At 38.1% G+C, this 27,763-nt stretch overlaps 1 protein-coding gene across 6 annotated transcripts in view; it reads right to left on the reverse strand.

The window, feature by feature from the left end:
- Positions 1-27,763, reverse strand: part of RHBDD1 (rhomboid domain containing 1) — a 115,181-nt gene that overhangs the window by 62,637 nt on the left and 24,781 nt on the right. For all 6 annotated transcript variants that reach the window (XM_045559482.1, XM_045559484.1, XM_045559485.1 and 3 more), the window contains exon 3: positions 26,089-26,221. In XM_045559482.1, the coding sequence (XP_045415438.1) occupies positions 26,089-26,221 (133 nt within the window). The remainder of the gene's footprint in view (positions 1-26,088; positions 26,222-27,763) is intronic.

A 27,763-nucleotide genomic window follows, 5' to 3' on the forward strand; every position in this document is an offset into this window, starting at 1 on the left:
CCAAGCCTCCCAGTGGCTGCCTAAAATCGTGGATAGCACCAACCCTAGATGTACTATGTTTCTTTGACATGATAACCGAGATGGCTCAGTGACTCCTGAGCGGGGAGTGTGGATATACCAGACAAAGGGATGATTTACATTCCAGGAGGGACAGGGCGGGACCATGTGAGATTTTACCAAGTCACTCAGAATGGTGTGCAATTTAAAACTGAGGAACTGTTTATTTCCATTTTCCACTTAATATTTTTGGACTACAGTTGAACGCGGGTAGCTGAAACCATCGAAAGAGAAACTATGGCTAAGGGAAGAACTACTGTGCTTACTTTATTCTATTAATATGTTCAGGCTCAATAAAACCTTACATCTAGTTCTAAAAAAGGTAAAGGAAGGGGTGGTTTGAGAGATACAAAGAAGTGGCCAGGGTCTATTTTTTTAAAAAAATAGTAACTGTAATCTAAATGAAAAGAATAAAAAAAAAAATCCACATTTTTGAAACTTTTAAAACCAAACTTCATGGTGAATCATACAGGTATAAAATAACATGGAGGAAAATTTCAATTCAAAACCTCAACCTATTAGACAATTAGTCTTGAATCTCACTTACAATTTAGAGTACAGTACAGTGAAATGATTTTCTTATCTCTCTAAATGGTTTTCAGAAGTTTGAGTTATAATCTAATTGCCCTAATATAATTGTGAATAAGTAGGGAAAGCAGGCTGGCAGATTAAAGAACACACTGCATCATCCTCCAACATTCAGCAGTTTCTACAAAAGTTCCATCTCAAAACATTTAGCGGTTTTTGTTATTTTAGGTTAAGCTCTATAAAGGTGTTCTTCTTTAAAATAAGATTATGATCTTATTCAATCAAAACTGAGAATCTCTCAACGTTACACCAAAAAGGAGAGAATTCCACCAATGTAAAAGGAAATACAACTCATTTTAAGAGGTACATTAACTTTCTCCATGCTGTTGGTAATCATTCGGCAAGTCCCTTCCCTTTAAGTCCTGAGAGGGAAAATGGACCTGCAGAGGGTGAGAGAATTGAACTGGGAGTGCGGCTCCCCAGACCTAAGATTAGGACAGTTTATCTGAGCCTCTGGGGTGCTGCAGAGGCAGAAGGAAACCCTGGCCTTTAAGGGAAGAAGACATCCGAGTGCTCTGATCAGTGGCTGGGATCTACCTTCAAATGTAACAGCACTGAAAACAGATTTGTTGTTATGACCATAATTAAACATGCTAAACAGAAGTTTTGAAGTTTGTGGTCTCTGAGTAGGCCCATGGCTTCACTCTGTTCTTAGCTATACGTGGAAGCTGACATCCTAAGTAGCATTCGGGGAAAACCTTGCTCCTAGGGGCAACTTCCTCTTGACCTTACTAAGTTTTGGGCTAGGACTGAGAATTTAGTTATGACCTGCCACCCTCTATCCTATTTAAGAGTAATTCCTCAGGGACAAGACCACCATTGTATTCAACTCTATCCATGACCACACCAACTGCAGTAAATGGCCTGAGAGTAGCCCTCAATAAGTAACAACTGAATGAGTGGAAAAGTGGAATTTGCACATAAAATACACATATCTAAAATAAAACAATCGTATTAAAAAACACAAGTTACATTTGTATGTCTTCTTTGGAAAAATGTCTATTCAGGTCCTTTTGCCTGTGTTTTTTTTTTTTTTTTTTTTTTTGAGACAGAGTCTCACTCTGTTGCCCGGGCTAGAGTGAGTGCCGTGGCGTCAGCCTAGCTCACAGCAACCTCAAACTCCTGGGCTTAAGTGATTCTACTGCCTCAGCCTCCCGAGTAGCTGGGACTACAGGCATGCACCACCATGCCCGGCTAATTTTTTCTATGTATATTTTTAGTTGGCCAGATAATTTCTTTCTATTTTTTTTAGTAGAGACGGGGTCTCGCTCAGGCTGGTCTCGAACTCCTGACCTCGAACGATCCACCCGCCTCGGCCTCCCAGAGTGCTAGGATTACAGGCGTAAGCCACCGCGCCCGGCTTGCCTGGTTTTTAACTGGGTTATTTGTTTTATTGCTATTGAGTTGTATGAATTCTTTATATATTTTGGACATTAGTCCCCTATGGATACATGGTTTGCAAATATGTTCTACTCTGTAGGGTGCCTTTTCATCTTGTTGTTTCCTTTGATATAAATGCACAACATGTAAAAAGCTGTTGAAAAGCTGCTCACCAGCACTAATCACCAGGGAAATGCAAATCAAAGCCAAAATGAGCTATCACCTCACACCTGCAAGGATGACTATCATCAAAAAGTCAAGTAATTTAAGTGTTGGCAAGGATGTGGATAAAAGGTAACCTGACTAGAGCGTGGTACGCTGTTGGTGGGAATGTAAATTGGTACAGCCATTATGGAAAACTCCATGGAGTTTCCTCAAAAAATAAAGAAATAGAACTACCATATGATCCAGCAATTCCACTTCTGTGTATGTATCCAAAGGAAATTAGTATTTCAAAGAGAGATCTGCACTCCCATGTTCATTATAGCATTATTTGCAATAACCAAGATACGCAAACAACCTAAGGGTCCATCAACAAACGGATAAACGTGGTGTACACACACACACATATACACACATATGTAATGGACTATGATTCAGCCTTAAAAATGAAAGAAATCCTGCCATTTCTTTCATCTATGGATGAACCTACATGACATTTTCCTAATAGAAATAAGCTAGACACAGAAAGACAAATACTGCATGATCTCACTTATATGTGGAATCTAAGTCAAATTCATAGAAACAGAGTAAAACAGTGGCTGCCAGGGAATGGGGGGTGGGAGAAATAGGGGGATTTTGGTCAAAAGGTACAAATTTTCAGTTATAAGATGCATAAATTCTGGATATCTGAAGTACAGCATGGTGAGAAGTTAGTAATAATATGCTATATTGTACACTTGAAACTAGCTAAAAGAGTAGATAGATCTTAAGTGATCTTACCACAAAAAAGGTAACTACTTGAGGTGATGGATATGTTAATGAGCTTGACTGTGCTAATCATTTCACAATGTATATCAAAACATCACATTGTACACCTTTAATAAATACAATATTTATTTGTCAATTATATCTCATTAAAGCTGGGGGGGGGAACACAAATTACACATTGTCACTGGTTAATAGTTGTTTTAGTTCAAGATTTCACTGGTAGAGATAATGATTAAACACAGCCTACCACTGCCCACCCCCCACATATACTTGAATAATGTATTAAACAAAATATTAATACATGTTAAATTAACAAAACAATAGCACTAAATCTATTATATCCTAAAATTGGTAACTTAGAAGCTTTATTTCTTCTGACAGCTCAATAGTGACTCTCTTTAGAAAAATCATAACAACTACAACCAAATATCCTGATGCCAAGATACAGTCACAGGGGCCAGGTACATTGCTGCGTGTGTGTGACCACACACACAGCAATGCACAATCAGATAGGCTACAATGAGAAGAAAAATAATTTACCCAGGGTCACAACAGTTCCACAAGGTAATCAACAGAGCCAATATTCAAATTAGATCATTCACAGCAAGGTAAGTATCAATGCAATTTCATTTTAATAGGGAACAGTAACTTAATCCAGTAGTATTTAAACTTGTTGAAGTTCTAAGCCCCTTTAAATGTCCGATGAGAGCCATAAAGTCTGTCTGTATAAAAATTGTGCATTCACAAAATGTCACCTATAATTTTAAGAAGTTCATAGATAGCTTGAACTCCAACCATGGACCTCTTGTTAAAAACCTTGCCTGGGGTGAAAATAATTCATCACAAACTGAAGAATTTCATACACCAGCACCAAGCCAATGTAGTTACATATTTAACTGGAAAAAACACTGTTAGTACTCAAATCATAGCACAGAGGTAGCCATTTATCCCAATTAAGTTCATTAACATATTGTCCAAATTCTTTGTTGTGCCCCTGCTTATCGTGTAACCTATTTGTGGGTTCAGTTTCCTTCTTACTAAATTACAATTTTTAGTAATTCTTTCAGTTAATGTTTGAGAGTTAAAATTCTCCTAGTCTTTGTATGTCCTCAAAGCTCTTTATGTCAGTGTCCTATTTTGATGATAGGTACAGGATCTGCTGATGATAATAAAGGTACTGTCAATCAGATAGTCATTCCCCTGTTGACAATCCATCTTTTCTCTAAGCTTTTAAGATTTTCTCTTCATTTTGGATATGCTATCATTATACCACAATCATTCTGGTTGTAGATTTGTTTTATTTACCCTGCTTGAGATTTGCTGTGCTTTGCAACATGAGGTCTCATGTGTTTTTACTATTCTGAACGTCCTCAGCCTTTACTTTTTGTCCTATGGACCTCTAGATATGCAATACTTGTGCATTTCCCAACACGGAGTGGGGGCTCCATATGTTTATAGAAAAAGATTTAAAATATATGACATGAAAAAGTTCAAAGCAAATCAATGTTGTTGCACATTATTTGCAAGGGATAGTGATGGTAGAAAGGCAATTTGAGAGCAAAGCTAAGATTCTTATTGTGGATTTCTGCTTTGCAAACTATATGTAGATGCTGTTAACACCAACAGACGGTGTTCTTTCCTGTCAAGTCAGGACAAACTGATCCTCACCCCTTTAAGAGGCTATCGTAAGGCTGAGTAAATGGTTATGTAAAATGTTCCTGCTCTCATGTGCTACCATTAAAGAATCAAAAACTAGAGCTATGATTGAAAGCTGTGACAAGCTATAAAGGTCCTCCTCTATTAAATGGCAAATTCTTTCCACAGTTGAAGAGGCTGTCCTCTGAAGCATAGCTCAGAAAGCAGAACATGCATAAATCTAGGACATAATCTCACGGTGTGTGCAGAGCTAATGACCTCATTAAGGATGTAACTTGGAGACACAGTGTTGGACAAGGTAAGGGAACAAGGTAAGGTAAGAGGCAGTCAGCTAGGAGTGGCCTATTGTACCTTCCACAACTTCCTCCTACAAAAGCAGTTAATATCAGGTGCGGACTGAGCTGATCAGCAGCTCTGGGGTTTGGGGATTTTAATAAATGTCCCCAGATTCACAGTATCGCAACAAGATATGGTAAGAATTTTTCAGGTTTTTGAACATTAATGGCACTAGGAAAGATCTTGACAGGATTGCTTCTTCCCAAGGAAACTGTTTTTAAACTGACTGTTTTCTGTCTTTGATGCCTTCTTCAGCCACTATGCTAGCACTTGGTCTATGTGCTCTCTTTCTTTACCATGCCTCCCCTGCTCCCCCACTCCCACCACCTTTGTCCTCAGAAGTAAAAACTAGCCACCTTCCAATATTATGTCCCCCAAGGCAGCTCTACTGGCAGTGCAGCCTCTACTATCCATGATGATTTATTAAACACGGTACCAACTGCAGACATAGGGCTGGAAGGTGACTCCTGCCACTTCCTTGAGGCCCGGAGAAACATAACCTGGACAAAAACAAGGATATTGCAAAGGTGGGAGAAGCCTCCTTTATAAAAGAGCTTCCAAAATAATAGATGATGCCTAGCAATTCCGGCTTTCAATTCCATGTGCCTATGCCTGACAACAAGACAAGTCCCTGAAGCATCCACTCATTCATTTACTCATTCTTTCTTTCTTTCATCAAATATTTCCTGACTATTATACAAACAAGATAAACATGGTTAATGCACCTGGAGCTTGAATCTAGTGGGAAAGACAGAAAGACAGATACACACTAACTACAAATTGTGGTAGCAAGTCTTTCTCAAAGGTACCCATCCAGAGTAGTCTGGGATGGCTCCTCAAGGGGGTGCCATTTAAAGTGATGTCGTAGGATTTGGAACTTCCATGCCCAGAGGTGGGGATGAGAGATTCAGACAGGAAGAAGCACATATTTAACAGCCTGAGGCAGGGAAGAATTCAGCGTTTTTAAAACACTGAAATGACTATCAGCTGGCTGGAGCATGGTGAGCGAGGAGTATGGGCATGGGATACTGCATGAGATGAATCTGGAAAGTCAGATCACTCAGGCCTTATGTGCCTTGGTAAGGAATCTGAGTTGTTTTCTAAGTACAACGGAAGGCCACTGGAGAATTTTAAACAGGAAAGTTTTTAAGAGTGATTAATTCTGCCTGCTGGGAAGAACAGACTCCAGGAAAGTAAGAATGGCCAGTTTAAGCAGAAGAGCAGTAAGGACACTAACGCAGCCCTGGCAAAAGATGATGGCAGCTTGGAACAGGGTGGTGGCAGTGGACTACAGAAACATTAATGCCACTAGGGGAGATCGTGATAGGATTGCTTCCATCAGGGAGGGGTGGTGGAGGGCAGTGGACGGATTTGGGATATGCTCTGGAGGCAGAGATTAAAGGACTTGCTGATGGTTTCAGTGTACGGGGTGAGGAAAAGGAAGATATCTACGCTTCTGGCTTGTGAAACTAAATAGATGATGAAACCATTTACCAAAATACAGAAGATTGGGAAAAGAAAAGGTGAGGAACAATTCATAAGCTCAACTTTGATGTGTTTACTTCAAGATGTCTTCAAAACAACTAAATGCAGATATCTGGTATTCAGTAGGCAGCTGGATAGCAGGTGGGAAGTTGAAAGGAAGAATGAGTCAAAATATTGTTGCCATATTTCATGTTATTTGACTTCTAGAATATTTGTATACAGTTATAATGTTATATCTTTACATACATAACATAGAACACATACATACAAACACATATATAGTACATATCTAAAAACAAAATTTAAAGGAAGTATGTAAAAATAGTAACAGATAACATGTATGGAGGGTAGCATTCTCCTTTCTATGTTCAAAACTTCTTACAATAGTATTCTAGTAATCTTATTATTTTTTAAAAATGCAAAGGGAAGAGAAACTAAGCAAGGCTCTCATTTTAAGAATATTAGTTCCCTCACCAATATGATGGATACTTCTAAATAGTTTTGCTGTTGTAGGGGTAAGTTGTTAAGAACACTTTCCCCCATTTGGCCCATGCAAGTGTTTCTAAATAGTGCTCTAGATTAAAATCATAATCACTAGCTTTGTAGTTTTACTAAGTTTCTTTAGAATCTGTGCTGTGATTCAAATCTCCTTCAAAACAAAATGACAGGTTTTGCCAAATTAAATGAAAACCATAGGTAAGAGAAATGACACACAAAATAAATGAAGGAGAATCTCCACCCATGTCCTCAATTGGGCACAGAGGGTAAAAAGTCAGGGAAATTCTGCAAGTGAGGCTTGTGCTCTGTACCTCACCAGATACTTCACATAACCAGACACTCCTAGCATTCCCTGCCCCACACCTTCCATATTTAATGTTCATTAGGTTCCATTTGCCAAAAATTTCCCCATCTGCTCTGTAGCCCCCCACCCTATCCCATCCTCCGGATAATCTAGAGAAGTGGTCAAGAGCACAGGTGCTGGAGTTAGACCGCTGCGGCTGACACCTTCAGAGTCAATGTGAACCTTTCGGAGCTCTCTCGCTGTGTCAGTTCAGGCTTCTCCCTGGCTCAGGGAACCATGCCCTGCTCCTGCCCATTTTTACCACCATGACAGGCATGTCTATCTAACATACAAACCCAACCCTAATCCAGAAGCCCTCTGGTAGCCCCCCCCAGTGTTTCCAGAATAAAATGCAAGCAAGCCTTGTTAGGCTCTTCCTGTGCTTCTGCTTGTTCTCCAGCGTTCTCTCTCTCTCTCTCTCTCTCTCTCTCTCTCTCTCTCTCTCTCTGCCAGCGGCCCAGTCCTGCCCCACCCCAAGCTCCAGCCCCTCGCCAAAGCCACACTTCCACCCTCAGGACTTTGTATGCACTCTTCTCTTTGCCCTCCACTTCCCCCACTACGCCCTAATAAAACACCCTTTCTGATCACGCTGGGCTCTCCTCTGGCTCCTGCAGTATCTTCCGGTTCCTCCAGCATCCCACCCTTTCCCTGTCTGATCATGTGTCTGCCACTGCCTTGCCGCTTAATCCAGGGGCTTTTAACCCCGTCATACCCAACGCCCCCCTTATAACCTAAATATTTTGTAATGCTCCCTCTATTCTCTTCAAACAAAATTTATAAATAACACACCTTACACACATACTTTTAAAAACACAGACACACACACACTCACAACTCAGCATAATGCCCTTAGCTATAAAAATAAGAAAAAATAAAAAGGAAAATAGTAAAATAATATGAATTATAAATGCTCAGGCACACCACCACCAGGAGACATATAAAGTAGTCCTTTCACTTGCACCTATGTATGGAATCCTCATAAAAGTGGAAATAACAAATGCAGGCAATTACAGATGGGCTTTTTGTGCCTCAAATACCACATGCAGGATTCTATCAGTGATGTGATTTTATGTGAGGTAAATAACTCTTGATTCCAAATAAAACAAGATTTTTCCCTCAATTTACACTTAAAATTTAATTTATAATTTTCCTGGAAAAGTCATTATATATTAAATCCATACCAAAAAAAAATCTTTGTGTTTATATGAAAAGCACAATTAGGTTTGAGGCTCAGATAATCATAAACAGGTTTTTCACCTACATGAATGTCCTTTCAACAGACTGGGTGTGGGTGTGGGGGGGACCATTCTCGTTGCAGGGGACAGTCCTGCAAGCTGCAAGACAGCTAGTACCTTTGGCCCCTGCATACCAAATGCCAGTAGCACCCCTGCTAATCATTATGATAACTAAAAACAACCCTGCAAATTTCCAAAATCCCCCCTGGGGACCAAACCACCTATCACAGTAGAAAACCACTGGCTTAGCACACAAAATATGCTTATCAAATGTTTGCTGAATTGATGACCTTTAATCAAGAGCCTTCAAAAATATTTCTTTTCGAAGTACTTTTCATGTGACTACACTACGCACAAATTCCAAGGATTCCAAGTAAATCTACAACATATTGAACTGATATGCAAGAAAACTTCCCACCACAACTGAAATGCACATGGGGAGTTAGAATATTTGAAAGAGGCCGTAATCACTTCCACATTGCACTGTGGTAGAATAAATGCAACTTGGCATGTGAAAAACGCTCTGCCATCTGCTATTACTATAGATAAAAATATTTCTGGATTCCACATGAATGATTATTTGCACATCACCTCCAGAAAGTAAATATAAAATGAAAGAGAAGTTGGATTGTTTATAGCCTGATTTTAACATGTGCTACTGTTATGAAACAAACAGATGTTCCTGCAAGCTCAGCCGTTTGGAGGTATTATCAGAAGCAGTGCCATAATTGGAAATTCTGTGGGTCAATGGTAGTTGCACTTTCTAAGGTTGCAGGAAGAGGAAGAGAATGACTTAGTTGATGTCCATTAATGGGAGTTCATCACATACACGCATAAAGAAGAATGGAGGGCAGGAAACAGTCTCACCGGGAACTGTGGAAATGACTTCTATACTTTCCTTGTACATACCGTAACACGAATGAGTGGGCTGCCCTTCCCAGGTTCCAGTCTTGATCTGCTGGTTCTTAACCCTGGCTGCACTTTAGAATCCCTTAAAGAGGTTTTAAAAGTTACTGCTGGTTGGGGCCCACCCCCCAAAATTATGCAAAACTACTCTGGGATAGGACTTTGCATTGTTGTCTTTGTTTAGTTATTTTTTGGTTTTGGTGTGTTTAATTCCCCAGGTTATTCTAATGTGTTCAGGTTGAGGATCATTTAACTTAACCCAAAATTCTAGTGGTAAGATTTCAGCTGCCATATTGGGCCAATAAGAAAAACATTTTGAGAGTAGGCAAGACTCTGTGCCTCACAAATTACTGCATAGAGGTGGCATCTGTTACCCTTCTTGGTAGTTGGTCTTACTCATTCTGTTCTACTATAATGCTGCATGAGACTAAGTGCAGCTTTGCAAACACATGCAAGGAAACGTGAACTTATTTCAAAAGATTTACAAGTTCTGTGGACTTATAAAAACCTGATAACCCAAGTCAGTGTACCCACATGTACAAAAAAGTCATATGCACATGGCCAAAGATGACAATGGTAAAAAGTTAAAGTAGTCCCTGAATCCCTAGGGCCAACATCAAGATAGGGAAACAAAACTGGATGATATGGTTAGCTGTAATTTCAGAAAAAGTAAATTCTGCTACGGCTAAATCTTGTATGAATCAAAATTCTGACTATGAAAAATAGAAATGCCCCATTTACTACATGACTCAGAAACCTGCACACGCCATCAACATCACATACTGCTTCTGCAGCAGCTGTATTGGTATGTCCATGAGGCACAGTTAAATGTTAAAGAAGAGCACAGAACCACCAGCTACAAAGGTCTAAAAACTGCCCATTCAGGCTGAATCTGTTTATGCAATGCAACCTACTAGGCTGAACATCTGTGGACAAAAGTAACATTAGTGAAGCCACAAGACTCATACAGGCTCATCTCAGAGCAGTGTCACAGTTGAAGAGACAAAGTCCCACCTCCAGTGGAGACCCAAGGGGTGTAACAAGGAAGGGAGATGGCAGCTGAAGCACAGGTATGTGATATACACTTGGCCAATCAGACACCCCTTTTATCTAATCTGAGAGTCTAGTGATGAGATGCCAATGAAGTACTGGCCAATGGCAACAAGAGTCCAGCCAGTTCTTACAGGCTTTTCCAGCCCAGTTCTTTAGTATTCTCAACAATTCTAGAAGCTACCTGGCATCCTTCCAATAAGTCCTTTAGTGATTAAGTTTGCCAGAGTTGATTTCTATGGTTTCCAACCAAGAATTCTACTGGCAGGACACAGGTGTGCATGTGCAGATGCCAAGGGGACAAGGGCTCTGTTTTCTTTAGGATTGCTAGTGTTAGAATGATGTAAGGCAGGAGCTGCGGTGGTCAACTCTGTCACCATGTGGAGAGAGCTTTTCTGAGAATGAAGCTGTGGCAGACAGACTTTAACATGGCCCCTGGTGATCCTGATTCCTGATATTCACGTCTTTGACAAGACCTTTGCTATGAGCATAGCTTGGACCCATGACTTGTTTCTAACCAACAGAATACAGCACATCACTGCTGTGATTATGTGGCATAAGATTGTAATTTCCACCATGCTTGCAGGCTCTTCTTTGCTGGCTCTCATGAAGGAAGCTGGCATATTGTGAGCTGCCCTAGGGAGAAATTCAAGTAGCAAGGAACTGAGAGCAGGGCACCCTTCCTCTGCAGAGAGGTCTTTAGTCCAACAACGCATAGGAACTGAATTCTTCTGACAACCACAGAAGCTGGAAGCAGATCCTTCCCCAGTTAAGCCTTCAGATGAGATTTCAGTGCTGACTGACACCCTTGTTGCAGTCTTGTGAGGGAGGGTGCCTGAAGCCAAAGACCCAGGTAAATCACATCTAGACTCCTGATCTACTAGACACTGTGAGATAATAAATGTGTGTTGTTTTAAGCTATTGGGTTTGAGATAATTTGTTATCTTGCAATTGATAACTAATATAGAAGCCAAAACAAGCCTGGTAGAAACAGAAGCCTGATGACATTGTTTGAGCTTCTGAATCTCAGGATATCTAAATTTCCTAAAATCCTGAAGTGCACCACCGGAAATTTTAATCATGTAAGCCAACAGACGTCTTTTTCTTTAATCAAGTTCATGTGGTTGGGCTTTCTTTAAATTGTAACCAAAAGGATTCTTGCCAAGGTGGCAAAAGATGGCAGAGGCATTATAGAATCAGCAGGCCTCAGAGCCTCAAAGAGAATTCTGTTATACAGTCTATTTCAGCTTCAGTGTAGGCTCAGACTACAGGTGCAATGGAGGACTTGATGATTATAGTTAAGAGTCAAAAAGAATGCTACCACACTGAAGAAATATTAACCTAGATGATCGAGTTATTTTAATTCCCAGAACCTATGCCCTTGTATGAAATACACCTCCATTCTTCACGAGCAAGAGATAATAAAAATAATATTGTAAGAATTAAAAGAGATTACATATAAAAGTATCCTGTATAATACCTGACACATTGCAGGTGTTAAACAAAACATGAGTCCAAATGCAAACACCTCACTTTTATTTTTTTTAAACAAAAACACTATTTTTAAGTACTCATTTATTATCTCTATTAAAGAGCTCTTTGAAATCCATAGATATTTTATTCAGTAAATTGTCAGCAAATACTTTCAAGGGGATTACATGGTTTACATAGTTCTGGAAGACTTCAATATGCTCTGACTGCCTTGAACTTTATCAGACACTCTACTTGTACCCACAGGTGACAACTCAGGGACACCAAAGTGGCAGCAGCCTTCCCATCAGCCAGACACTGATTTCTACATGTTTCCTGTGTTGTTTCTCAGTCCTCCCAACAAGTCCATGACATGGGTACTGCTACTGGTCCCATTTCACAGATGAGGAACTGACACTTAGAAAAGTAACCAAACCAAGGGCCCAGGGCTACAAAGTGGGGGGCCAGGAGGCAGTGGGAGTGGCACTCAGTAAGGGTGTGTTGAAAGGAGAATTCAGTAATGAATCCATCCTCAGTATTCCCTCCCCAATGTATATACCTTCTGCTGGCCTTTGCTCAGCTTCTGTGCATCCGGAAAAGTAAATTAGGATTTACAGTCTGCAATGAGGAACATGAGAACAACCAAAAGTATGACTAGAAGCCACATAATTGTTCATGTAACACAATTCTAACCACATAATGGATCACGTTGTGACCTACAAAACACCTCCAGAAACTGAAATCATCTACTCTGATTTCTAATTTGCATTTCTCAACAAAATTGTTCAAAAAACAATACATGCCTTTTTCAAGTCTGCTAAAAGATTTGTTTTATCAGGTGGTTTAATCTCTGTTACTATTTTTGAAGATCTTTTGCTGCCCTTTCCCCATCCAATCCTTGTTTTACTGCTGATTCTTAGCTGAACCTTAAGAAAACTCAATTATAACTAACATGTAAAAATCTATGAAATTCAGATCAAAAGGGGACCTTGAGCCATCATTAAAAATAAAGACCTCTGAGGAGGATCTTGGAATAATGTGGAGCACATAAAAAATACCTCTCTCGTTAATTGGACAGTCCACCCGGATGGGTGACAGCAACTCTGATGACTCCTTTCAGACTGAATAAGCAGGACAAGACAGTTCTGCAGCACATGAAATACCACTACAAACAATGTGCACTGAACAGTATATCATCAGCATGCCCAAGACACTTGATAGCAATCATATGCAGCATACTCAGAGAGACACTGGAGTAGAATTTATGAATTTTAAATGAACTTTTACAGTTTCTTAGGGAAAATCTTTAAAATTACTTCTACAATGCAAAAATCTTTCAATTTAATGTTCTTAGACAGGTGTTTTCACCGTTTCTGTGTCTAACTACAACCCTCTCTGTGGCTGCAACTTCTTTCATTTCCCAATCCCTGCAAACACACCTTAAATCTTTTGCCATGAAAGTTACTCAATTCCTAACTTGGAGATTCTCAGATTAGAGATGTGATAACTCCTGAAGTGAATAATACCATTATCATTCATGCAAAATACCTGACTGAGGAAGACAAAACCAAAATAGTCATAATAATAATGATGATAAAGAAGAAAATTTTTTTGCTTTTAGAAAAACCACAGTTCCTTACTGCCCTTTAGCAGAAGGAAGAAATGTATATAGTACTATGCATTGCACCTAGCCTTTTCACAAAAAAAACCCAAACAAACAAGTTTCCCTTTGTCACACCTTTAAAAAAAGAAACTGGGGATAGGAAGATCAGGAGAAAGATGAGAATCATGACTAAGGAGTCAATAAAAAATGTGGCTAAGACTCAATAATCTTTGATGCTTTCGTTTTACTCCTAATTAGACTCCAGACTATTTTCCAGGAGTCACTGTTGGTTTGGACTTTTTTTTTTTTTAGTTTTTGACTAATATTATTAAAACCTAATTTTCTTTTTAAAAGAAAACCAGCACTCTGGCAGGCTGAGGCAGGAGGATCGCTTGAGCCCAGGAGTTCAAGGCTGCAGTGAGCTGTGAATCCCACCACTGTACTCCAGCCTGGGTGACAGAGCAAGACCCCATCTCAAAAAAAAAAAAAAAGGAAAAAAACAAAAAAAAGAAAGAAAGAAAGAAGGAGAAAAAAAAAAAAGAAAACCTCACTGAGATTTCATGGCCCAAACAGTATTTAATATGTAATATCTTAAAAGTCACTGAGTTTCTCTGACATGTTGTAACTGTTGTATCACTATGGCATCCAAAGGTGTAGATTTTATTCAAGGAGTCCTTACCCAGGGAACACTCGATTATAGTGACAGTTTGTTGAGGGCTCATGGTCCTGTAACTTTTGAGGGAGGGAATTTTTAATATTCCACCAATACTGCTCACCATTAAGTGGCTAGATGGGAAAGCACTGAGAAATCTAACCCTCACTTGAAGTAAGTGGTAAGTAGACATCTTCCATGTTTACTCTGTCCTCACTTCCAATTCAGCAGCACACAGGTTGGAAGAAAAAGGAAGGAGGCCACCACGGGTTGGCCATCAAGTCAAATAAATCAGACAAGGCTTCTAATAGAAACCTACTTCACCATCAGTACACACGTAGTATCTGTGTTGAAATGACTTTAAGGCAATTACTTAGTGGAAAAATGCCAAAACAACATTAATAACAGCAAATTTCCATCAACACTATACTAGTTATTAGTAAAAAGATGGATCGGATACTATTCATTTTTAATTCATAGACTCTACTTGTATATTCAATACAAAAGAGCACTGCAAGTTTATAAAGTCATTTTTCTGCTGCCTGTATAGTACTGAATTATTTAAAACTCATTTGAAAAACACACACACACCTGACAGTTTTTAAAATGCTGTTTGACAAGAGCATTTTCAACATCTATAAAAATATGTGCTAGAAAAGCAGATTCTGTATACACTGTCTTTCATTAGCAAGTCCTGAAGTATTTTTACCCACTGGTGTATCACACTTCACAAAATTGCTTGAGAGAAACAGGAGAAAATGTGACCTTCTGTTCAGAGTTCCAATTATGGTATAGATCACACAGTGAATTTATACCATCCTCTAAGTAAATTAACTGGTTCATCAAAATATGCACAATGTCAGTTATACTGAGGAATTCTCAGTCAAAAGTTACAGGATCATAATCCCTCAACAAACTGACACTCTAATTGAGTTCTCTGGGCAAGAGCTCTTTGAATAAAATCTACAACTTCAGACACAATAGTGATAAAGCAGTTAGGACACACCAGAGAAACTCAAAGACTTTTTAAAAATTATCTATCAAATAGTGTTTGGATCATAAAATCTCAATGAGGTTTAAAAAATTAGGTTTTAATAATATTACTCAAAAACATAAAAAAAAAATCCCAACCAATAATGATTCTTCTAAAATAGTCTTAAAACAGGAAAAGTTATTCCCTCTCAAAATATACATCATTCTCGAAGTTGATCTAGCTTCCTCTGTATCTATGGGTATGTCTCCTTTTTCAAATCTACTGTTTCAAGTTTTCTTTCTAATTTTCTTAATTAAACCTGCCACAGGCTTGTCTACTTGGTTTGTTTTTTCAAAGATACACCTCTTTATTTATCAATGCTATCATTTTTTCCTTTTAGTTTATTAAATTTTGCCTTTATCATTATTAGTTTCATCTTCCTCTAATCTTTTATTTATTTGTTCCTTTTCTAGCTTCTTAAAGATGTAGGTTATTGACTTTTAAAACTTTCTTGCTATATAATAAAAAGCACTTGAGTTTTCCAAAGCCCACAGGTTTGATATACAATGTTCTCACTGTTTATTTCTAAAGTCTTTTTTCTAATTCCTCTTAATTAGGGAGTTATTTAAATTTCCAAGTGATTTGACTGTTGGTATTAGTTTACCTTTTTTCATGTTTAGGTTTTTAAAATCCATTATTATTAACTGTGAGCAGAGGATATGCCCTATAAAATTTCTGTATTTATAGAGATGACTGAAGCTGCCTTTGTAGCCTAATCCTGTGGTCCCATGGGCCATGCCCTGCGCAGCACTGGGAGGCGCTTCACCTGTCCTGCTCCCGTTGTTTGGATGTGTTTTCAAGTCTTCTAAATGCTCAGTTTTACCTTTTCCTGTTTGAATTGCAGACTTTGCCTTCTAGCTGGGCTCTCAGATTTTGGATCTGACATCTCTCCTTACTGTACACTCTAGACTTCTGGACTTGGGTCACCAACTCAGCCATCTAACACTCTGCTTTTTATCTTTGGTTGAACCAGCGACCCCAAACTCTGGCTTTATTCAACAAACATTTATTAAGTAATCATGATGCACCAACCATGATATAAGCAGAGAACAATATCCCTGCCCTCTGGAACTTGAAAAGGACAGGACAAATAAGTTAAGGTTGGTGAAAATATGCTACTACAGTTGTTTCCCTTATCCCCTGTTTCACTTTCCACAGTTTCAGTCACACATGGTCACTGTGGCCCGAAAATATTAAATGGAAAATTCCAGAAATAAACAATTCATAACTTTTAAATTGCACAGTGTTCTGAGTGGCATGATGAAATCTTGCATCGTCCTGCTCTGTCCCACTCTGTCCTACTGGGGACATGAATGATCCCCTTGTCCACTGGATCCACACTATATACGCTGCCTGTCTTCCCAGTTATCAGATCAAACAAACATAGCATATATGGGATTTGGTACTATCTACAGTTTCAAGCAATCACTGGGAGTTGAACGTATCCCCTGCAGATAAGGGAGGACTACTGTATATATTTATACCTTAATAACTCATTTTTTCCACTAGATATAATATACTGTAGAGAATTTGGGGAAAAAACTAAAGTTTAAAGAGAAAAATTATAAATAATGCCCATAATTCCACAGTCTTAAGTTAACCATTGTTAATATTTGGTGTATCTCTCTAGTCCTTTTTGTATGACTATTTTTCTATTGAAATCACATTACATGTAATACTTTGTATTCTACTTTCTACCTTTACTTTTATCATGAGTATTTTCCTAATCCATTAAAATAATCTCTGACAATACCATTTTAATGGCTATATAATATTCTATCACATCATGATCTACTGAATCATTTACTTACTATTAGAACTTTTCAGTGGTTCCCCATTTTCCAATATCTCATGCCAATAAATATGCTGATATCAACCTTTTCCTGTATTTCTGGTTATTTATAATTTGGACAGATTCTTGTAAAGGTAATTACCTTTCAAAAGGTATAAACCTTTTTACAGATCTTGATATTTATACTCAAATTACTTTCCAGAAAGTTTGTACCAATGGAAAGACCCATCAAAAGTTTATGTAAACTCTCATTTCACCAAACCCTCAAACAATAGTGATAATTTTTTAATCTTGCTCATTTAATGAGCAAAATAGATTATTTTAATTTTCTCATAATAATGAGCTTTTATGATATACATTTGTTAGCCACTGATATTTTTCTATAAATTGTTTATAGATAGCTTTTGCCAGTTTGCCTGTCGGTATTTTTCTTACAATTAGTATTGTTCATCACAAAAATGTAATCCTTTTTTTCTAATTAATTTCTAATTTTTTGTCCTTTATTTTCATATATGATATATCTGGACCTGACAAAAAAGCTTGTTACTCTTATCTTTGAGATTGTGTTCCTTGTTTTTATGCTTAGAAATTTAAATTTCCCTCATATCTTCTTAGGTATTTTTCAGATCTTGCTTATTATATATTCTAAGCATCAGAAATTTGTTTTAAGAGTATAGTGAGGTAAAGTTCTAACTTTAGTTTCTTCCAAATGGTTAAAACTTCTTTAAGCATCATTTGTAAGTAACCCTTGTTTTCCCTATTGATTTTTGATGTTATCTTTACCATGTTTGTGGCCAATTATGTCCTAAAAAGATGTGTGTCTTAGAATCAAGAAACTGTGGTAATATAAATTATAGAAGTGACATATATTGCTAGAAATAAAACTCGTTATTTATTTGACCTGTGTATTATAAATGACTACAAAATTAAAATGCCCTCCTCTTGAAGTCAGAGGGGAACAATGTCCATTGAAAGAGAGATAAATTAGAATCAAATTATTTTCTCTCTCATATAAGGTAATGAGAAGCCAACTTTAAATGAAAGGAACATTTATGCAGTATGCAGCCTGTTCTCAGCTGGTTATCACAGAATAATTGATGTACTAATGATTTCAATTCATAGCACCAACTGTCTTCATTTTGCATAATTTGAACCAAACCTGAATGTAAATGGAAAACACTACTTTTGCCTATTTAACTCCCATGACTTTTAACTAAAAATCACTTAATACTGCAGAAGAGGAAGGGGAAATTAGCAAATATAAAAAATTCTCTATTTTAAAACATTCCTCCTTATACTGAAATGGGAAGAATTAAGTAAACACATCAGAAATCTCTAGAGATGTGATTTACCATCTTATTAGTTGAGAGTGAATATTTAATTGTATAACATTTATCTCCAATAGTGTCTCCTAAAAACATTTCCAAATAGGCCAAAGTGTACATTCTAAATACTCCAAAGGGAAATAAATGTGCTTTACAGGCTTTCATTATTTTTTAATGAAAAAATATTAGTAAGAAAAAAATCAAGTCAAAATAATTGCTACATTTGCAATTAACTTTTCATATTAAAGAAAACCCACCCTTTTTTCTATAAAACACATTACACAGGGCTCTTCTATTTAATTATATGCATTTATTGACATCACCTACTAACCCAGGACATAGGACTTTTCTTCGATTTTTAAGAATTTTACCTTGTAAAAATAACCCCCACTCATCATTATCTGAGACATCCAACACAGTACATCCAAGTCTTGCACCTGTCACTAAGTCACCAAAATTGATCATTAACAAGCCTAGTTAGTTAAGTACAGATTAGGTAGGTGTTGTTATCATTCACACACCCACAATTATATCACAGTATGATGGCCAATTAGTTTCAACCTGGGTAGTGAACCTTATTCCAGACAACTCTGTGTTCAACTGGAAAAACAGCTGCTTCCTTGTTTCAACCTACTGCTTTTCTCTGTTATTCTGTGCTGGCCAACTGCGTAAAACAGACTCTAAACAAGGTCTGAGTAATTTATAGACGGCAGGAGCCTTCCATGGCTAGCATGCTCTGGTTGGTATGGAAATTTCTCATATCCATGTGGTTTAATTCCACCTCTGTGTAAGATGTGTACACTTTTAAATGGAACCACACCAGGCCTGAACAATCATAGAAGACAATATGTGTTCATGCACCTAAATTAAAACTTGCTTAGAAATAATGCCATGCGGCTAACAGAACATGGCTTCTGAACCACGTGAGGGCAAATGAGAGTTAATGTTCATACACATAAACATTTAGTAACTTTGCATTAAAAATTTTAAAAAGCCAACTGTCCTAGCCAAGAGAGGCTGCTATGGACTGAACTATGTCCTACAAAAATTCATATGTTGAAGCCCTAACTCCCAATGCGATGGTATTTGAAGATGGGGCCTTTGGGAGATAATGAGGTTGAGATGCAGTAAGGAGGGTGTGGCCCTCATGAGATTAGTCCCCTTATAAGAAGGGACACCAGAGAGCTTGTGCCATGTGAGGACACAGTAAGAAGGTGGCCAGGAAGAGAGGCCAAAGACCAACCATGCTGGCACCTTGATCTCAGACTTCCAGCCTCCAGAACTGTGAGAAATAAATTTCTTTTGTTGAAGCCACACAGTCTATGGTGTCTGTTACCGCAGCCCAAGCTGACTAAGACACGAGCCTAAGAAGACATGAGGACTAAACATTATCCTGGCTGGGGTCATGGAACAGAAAAAGAAAATTTAGGTAAAAATTAGGGAAATCTGCATAATGTATGGACTTTAGAAAATAATGATATATAAATATTGGTTCATTGACTGTTAAAAAAGTATCATACTAATGTTAAGATGTTAATAATAGGTAAAATTGTGTGGGGGGGTATATGGGAGCTTTCAGTACAGCTTTCTTTATAATTTTTTCTGTAAATCTAAAGCCATTGCAAAAAATAAAATTTACTTAAATTACACAAATAAAGCCTATGTCTTTGATGTTCCCCACAAACTATACATCATATCATTTCTTTACTTTCAGTATCTTAGCTATGGTTTAGAATAAACTTTTATCCATTAACATCAGAAAAAAAGAAATTTCTCATAAATATTGTCTAAGCTATTGCTTATAGAACTTAAAATTACACTACGTAGTTAAGGCCTGTTAGTATATATGATCTAAGAAGAACCACTTGGTATTTATTATCACCACTCATTAACAATGAATAATCACAGCTTCTTGAAAATACACAGGTGGCACAAACTGACAAATCACAGACAAGGAAATACAACTGAATAAAAAGGAAATGAGAAAGCCTCCCATTTCGCTAATAAAAGCATTGTAAGTACCAGCAGTGGAAAAATTTTTGTTATGTATCAAACTTCCAAAAAACTTAAAGAGAATATTCAGGGTGGTCAGGAAGTAGCAAAGTGAACACTTTGATATGCTGCTGGTGCACTATAAACCAGAATAAACTCACAGAAAGCAAGTTGATAATATGTATAAAGAGTCATAAAAATAGTTCAAATCCTTAATGTTTTTCTGGACTCTACTCCAAAGACATATTCATACTTGGGAGCCAAGATTTGTAAATAATGGTCTGACAGACATTCCCACTTATAATCTGAATGATCAGGTAGTAAAATTAGTTTGTAAAATTAGTAAAAGAGAGAATACATTAATAGAAATCATTATGCAATCATTAAAAATAAGGCTTCTGAAGACTTGTGCTTATAACATGTTAAATGAAAAAATAGAAAATAGAAGGGTAGGGATATGTGAGAGTACAATGCTGTTATAATAGTAATGAAAAAATAGAAAATACAAGGGTAGGGATATGTGAGAGTACAATGCTGTTATAATAGTAATTTTCTCTAGGTAAGAGACTGGCAATTTGTTTTTTTCATCATACATTTATATATATTCAAATTTTCTGCAATGAATATGTCATTCTTTCAATTCAGAGCTGGGAAACAAGGTTATCTTTTCATCTAGCCACTGCTTTCTTTTCAGTTTTAATTGTTTATGTAAATTGAACAAATTTTTAAAAGAAATTGTTATACTGGATTTTTTAAAAAAGAATAACTAAAGAAAACTCAGCAGTCAGATAAAATTATCTTTTCTCTTCTTAATTCACCTCCTATGAGCCCTAAGTTCTTCCTACTATGGTCAGGGAATGGGAAGATCATTCTGTCCAGCTGTTCAGGGCTAGGTCTTCTCTTTCTCCACAACATTGGACTCAATAGCCAGAGAGATGATTCATGCATGCCCTTTCCCTCAAAGAGTTCCAACTTAGTGAGAGAAGTCTCCTGCCTCAATTTCTCATTCTCATCTCATAAAATCTAACTCTTGGGAATCATTGTTTTGGGTTAAGTATTGCTCTTACTTTGAGTTCTGTTCAAGTGTAAGCCCTGCTGGGAGGCAGGAAAAATTAACTAACTCTTTGATATGACTCAGATAACTTTCCTTTACGGGAGGCTGTGAGGAGGAAAGGGAGGAAATATACAAATAGACATCCAAGGAATGCAGAAGAATAATTTCCCCTACTTCACAAATCTGCTTGGGATAGTCCAGGAATGTTGATTTAAACTGATCTCTAACAGGCTGGGAAAATATGTTTCCATGAAATAAACAGAGGGTGAGTATCATTCTATATACATTTGTCATCCAAGCTTATTAGAAAAATGCAACAGTCCCAGTAGACACACAGACAAAAGATGTTATCCTACAATATAAACAGAAAACCATGTTTTCAGAAGAGGCTCACTCTGGACAATAAACAAATGTGTGCATACACACACAGCCCAATCTCTGCTAAAATTGACAAAATGACATTATAAACTGGCATAACTTCTTGAAAAACAGCTTAAGCCATCCTTACAAAACCTAAATCCCAGACAGCAGCCTTCTCTCCTCTCAAGAGCTGCCACAGACGGCTGACCAAACCCTGAGAAGACCAGAATTCCTTCTTGAGCTGTCATCCACCAGGCCATTTTTGTTAAAGGAGTTTTCTCCCCCAAGAATGATAAATTTGGGTATCTCTGGATTTACACATTCGTTATTTGCTTGTTTATACAAACTCCCAAGGTATGTTGTGACCCTATGTCCACTGGTTTTTATTTTCTACCAAGGTGTCAGAAATACTTTTACATTTCAAAAAATTTAGAAAAGAATGTTATACTTTCACTTGGGAAAATGTCTAATTAACTTTTATACCTCATTGCCTCCATTGCTCTAGATAACCCTTTCTTCTTGTATTTTCAAAGGGTTTTATTAATAACTTTGTTTATAACTGAACAACTGTTATTAGCTTTTCTGGTTTACATGAAGTCTAAATCTGTTAGCACACATTTCTGTATACAGACAACTATCGTGAGAGCTGGCACAGTCATTAGTAAGCCTCGTGAACAAATAGTACTTGTTCTAATGAAAGACAATAAATTAGTAGAAATCTGTGATCACAGCCTGTTCTCACTGCCACCAAAGTCATGACAATCTAATTTTCTCTTCCACTGAAGGCAATAAATGATGCTGACCCTACACACACATTTAACTCTAGTTTAAGCAACTAGTAGCTGCGTTAAAGCAATACCTCTCAAAATTTTTGTACTGTGTCCCACATAAAAACTCATTTTAGACTTGACCTAGCATATATATAAAAAGAGCTGAAACCAAAGTTCCTGGAAATAATACTTACCCTTACTATATGCAACACTAATACTTCTATGTCTCTTTTCTTGTTTTTGGAAGGCCAGTTGTGACACACTACATTGATTTCATGTCCTTTTAATGGGTTAGAACCCAGAGTTGAAAACGATTGCTTTAAACCCCATTATTTGATAGGTGATGTTATGACTCACAGTACCACAGCATCTCAGTATGGATTTGTCCCCAAGATTCTATCCTTTGCTCTCTTTTCTTTTCACTCTACTCTCCACCAACTCCTCAAACACTGTCTTTTATGTTGTATTTTAGACAAATACGTCAGAAGCACCTTAACATAAAATGTACACAGATGCAAAGACAGACCTCAAAGTAGCATGGCAATTTCATGCCACCAAAGGAATTCTGTCCCATATGGGACACGGATTTTATAGTCAATACAGCAATAAGAGAGACAAGTAGCCATTCTCCTTTGTACAAAGAGTTAACAGTCCATATTGACAGTTCTTAACTAGCAATTTCAGTGGTTATATAAATTTTACGTAGTCTACTGCTTCTCTCTCCCTCCATTTCTGATATTGACTTCTAAAACAATGATATATCAGCCCACCTTATAACTGAAAGAATGAGGTAAAATTAAAATACCTGACAGAGGTCAATAAAGGAATCTAGCAAGAGATTTCAGGCCAAAAACCACCCACGAAAATGACAGGTCCTTTCACTGATGTTCTTTAACTTATATCCATTTAACCACAAATATTTACTAAGTCCTCCTATATGCACCAGGCAGATGAGTAAGATACACAGATGAATAAGAAATAATCCCTAATGAAGTTCACAGCATAAAAAGTGAAAAATATGGATAAATTATGAAGGAGAAAGTGCTTATTAGAGAGAAAGCTACAAACACTATAGGGACAAAAACAAGTAATTAACTCTGCCTGGAGGAATCAGGAAAAGCAGCACAGAATAGATATTATTTGATCTGGGTCTTGAATAACCAGGAATTCACAAGGAGAAAAGAGTAAAAGGCATTCCAGGGAAAGGGATGGGAGATGCCCATGCCAAGGCCCAGACACATGGGGTTGACATTTTGAGTTTGAGTCTCCACCACCTGTGAAGGAGGCAGCTCTTGAAGTGGCTGGCATGTCTCCCTCCTGGGCCACCTCTGGAGCAGGGACTCTTCCTCAAACACAACCACCTCACAGGGTCCCAGGACATGAAGGGAAATGGACAGATGGTGAGAGGCAGAACAACCACTGAAATAATACACACAAGAACTGAGAAAAGTAAAAGCACCACATAATGAGTGTGATGACTTCACCCTGGCGGTCAAGTCCACACCCCTCACACCCTGCATAATGCCTAATAGCTGCCTGTTTGGAGTGGCCTTCCTTCATAAAACTCCATAATTGTGGGAAATTACTAATTCCAAGGCTTTCATAAAACACAGAGGTCCACTAAACCGTTTGCTTTGGAAGATTTTTTTCCTCCCCAAGGACAGCCCATGTAGTCCTGCAATAAAGCAGGCTTTGTTCTAAAGATTTACAGTGTTTTCCCAATGAAAATTCTAATTGACAACCACGAACAGAATAACAATACAGAGCAAAGAGAGCTCTAGTTACAGCCATTCTTCCAAGATCCATCCCAAAGAAGCATTCACTGCTCAGGTTTCCTGGATCAGGGTTTAGCTCAGTCTTTTAGCTCAGTCTTTCCGAGCATAAGTAGATACTCAGAAATTAGAAGTTTTCATTCAAAGCAGTCAAGTCTTAAAAACCAAAAGACTTATTCATTTAAACATCAAAGACAGGAAATCTCACTTAATTCCCAGGCTGAGAATATCAGGTCACTCTACACAGAATAAGCATATTACACAAAAATGCAACCATGCCTTTTCCAGGTAAGGTGGGGGGAGGATGCTAAAAAAAATAAAATGCATGATGAGCTCCTCAGAAATAGTTGTCTGAGAATATTAAAAGCACCATTATTCAATGGATTCATCACAAGATACAAGTTAAAGTACCAGAGGGAGTGATTTTCATATGAATGTTAAAGTTGCCAGTTACATACAAAAGCCCACCATCTACATAGAGAACCAAGTCACGTGGAGCAAGCCAGGGAAACAGTGAGTGACAAGGTATGGAGAGGGCTGTTCAAGTAAGAGACAGACATTACTGGACCCATTTTCAAAGAAAACTTTGAAGATTTTGTTAGGCTTTCTGCATGGAGCTGCCACAAGAAGCAATACAACTGTAAATGAGTGGTGTGCAGGGGCCACATCACTGCCAATGACAGGCCTGAAACCAATGGCTGCTCACCACGGGAGATTAGCATGAAAGAAAGACTGGAGGTTACAGGCTGACACACAGCCCAATGAAAACATTCTAAAATAAGGTAAGACACGCAACACAGTCACACAAATCAAAACCAAAACAAATACTCTGTCTGAAAAGAACAGTAGCAAGAAAAATACAAAAAAAAATCTTTTTCCTTTCTGAATCTTCCTGAATCTCCCCCATCTGCAGTGTCCTGGTCCCCACAGTAAAAATAAACAAGCAAACCATGCATTTCCAGTTGCACAATACAGACTAAGGGAAGTGAACCTGGTGGAAGAGGTGGAAAAATAACACAATTCATATTCCTTTCTCTAAACAAAAAGCAGAGAAAGGAACCAAAGGGAGAAAGTGCAGCAGGAATCAGGAGGCTGACTTCTCCCCAGTCCAGCATCCACCACAAGCTGTCTGAGGGGTCCCTTAACCTCCCGGATTCCCATGTCCTCATCAGAGAAGGAAAGGATTCATCTAGACCTGCGGTTTGGAAACTGCGCTCCTTGGAGCCCTAGGATTTTGTGCACATGCCTCCGAGGCAGCCACAGCCACACAGAAGCAAGGCAAAGGAAATGGCCTCAAGCTTCCTCTTAACCCAAAACAGTTCAGAGTTGATCCATCATATGTTAATATATTGGGTTCTGAGTAAAGCCTTTTGTTTAAAGAGTTCTATTACCAAGACAATTTAGACCTAAAGTGACTTAAAAGCATTAGACCAACAAACCTTATGGGTTTTTATCTTTATGTGGTTTCTATGTACCTCTTTGGATTATTGTTATTAGAATTAACTAGCTGACTGGCTGATTACTACTGATCCCCAAATCTGTAGATTAGGTTCTCGTATTCCTACTTAAAAGGTGAGGAAACTGCAATTCAGATAAGACAAAGTACCCCCAAATTACACAGCTCAGTAGCTGACAGGATTCAAACCAGGAATGTCTGATATTAAAACTATTAAGCTCAATTCTGTTCTTATAAAAAATAAACTTCACTGTAAAAAGCAATTTGTTACCTCATTATTATTGCAATTCTTTCTCCATGAAACACTGGGTTCTTCATTTTTATTCTCTAAGAATAAACACTTACCCTGGTGATAATACATGAATAGCCACAAGTTCGGCCCAACAAGCAAATCTGTTGGGTACAGGAAAGCCCATAACGTTGACAAAGCCTCCAGGGCAATAATGGTTGTTAAGAACTTTCAAAGCAAACAAAACTCCTAAAAGAGAATAAAGAGCATACAAATATCAACAATCCAAATGTGGAGAGAATCACCATTTACGAAGAAAACTAACTAAAAGGTGAAATTGATTTTTTGATTACATCCAACTTTCTGCTTTAAAACATACTGTATTCTTTAAAGCCCAGCATTTGGTAAAAAGACAATGTTCAGGGCACTCTTTCCTTTAATGGTTCTTGACATGGAAATTCATACTGACTTTCAGTATGCTACTAAACATGTAACACATAAAATGGGAATGAAACACCAGCAATGGTACTAAATACCACTAAATTGTACACTTTAAAATAGTTAATTTTATGCTATATAAATTTTAACTCAATAAAAAATACCAGTAATATGTATTTTTCTAATCTCTATGGAAAGGCATATTGAAGGCAGGACATATATTCTTCCTTCTCCCACAATTAGATGCATAAAGGTGCATCTTAGAGGAAAGAGGGAAGGATGGCAGAGAAGGCAGAGGGAAGGATCTGACTGCCTTGTTTCAGGATTATTTCCCTCCTCCCCTTCACATTCTAATACTTAGAACACCTAATTTAAATCCTTAAGGCAATTTCAGTCCCATGAACTATCTGTAAAAAAAAAGAATTAGTGAGGAAAAAAGGTGAGAGACAATGCATCACATGGTTAATGTCACGCAGACTGTGTTCAAACCCCAGCTCTACCACTTACGAGCTGTGTAACTTTGAGCTAGCAACCTCCTTTCTCTGGGTCTTAGATTCCTCAGCTATAAAATCAAGACAATGTCATCTCTCTATGGATCTGTTGCATGAATTAAACAGGATGAGTTATATAGAGTTACTCCCATGGCTCCTAAAACATGGCGGGCATGCCACAGTAGGGCGTAGTACACTTACTTTAATGAAGTTACTGGGATGCACGTGCACGACAACTCTCTAGGAGGCCTTGGACCTACGTAGTTCTCCCCTCTTCTCACTTGTAGGTCTCACGAATAACTGAGAAATGCAACATCCTGAGATAAAGGTGGAGCTGGTCAAAACAGCCCAGATCCCTTCTAGAACAGGATGTCCCTCAAAGCTTCACCCAGTGATTCAGGTCATCCCCAGGTTTGTAAGCTGAGGCAGGTTGCCTTTCAGGCTCCCTCATCTGCAGTACAAGTGGGGCACACACAGTCAAGGCTCCATCTGCCCTGGGCAGCTTTCTGAGCCTTGAGGGACTGGTTCACAATGAATCCTAGGCTCCTGTTGTCTCTTGCTGCCTACAAAAAACAAATCTGCTTCATGTAACTTGTTGCATATTGAGTGTGCTCTGTCTCCCCAGACTCAGACAAGTTGGTACCCAGTGCACAGTGAACCTGCTTCACAAGGAGACTCATCATTTTTGAGAACTTCCTATTACAAATACACTTGTGGGTCTCTCTATGGTCCTACCATGATGGGGCCATTGCATGTTTCCAGCACTAAATCTCCTACAAAACCACCTTTCAGCAGGCCTAGCCCAGACTGTCCAAAAGTGAACGATGCAGCGTAATGTAAAACAGCAAAATCTAGTCCCTCC

The sequence above is a fragment of the Lemur catta genome, chromosome 8 (genome assembly GCF_020740605.2).
Source record: "Lemur catta isolate mLemCat1 chromosome 8, mLemCat1.pri, whole genome shotgun sequence".
In the NCBI taxonomy this organism is placed as follows: Eukaryota; Metazoa; Chordata; class Mammalia; order Primates; family Lemuridae; genus Lemur; species Lemur catta.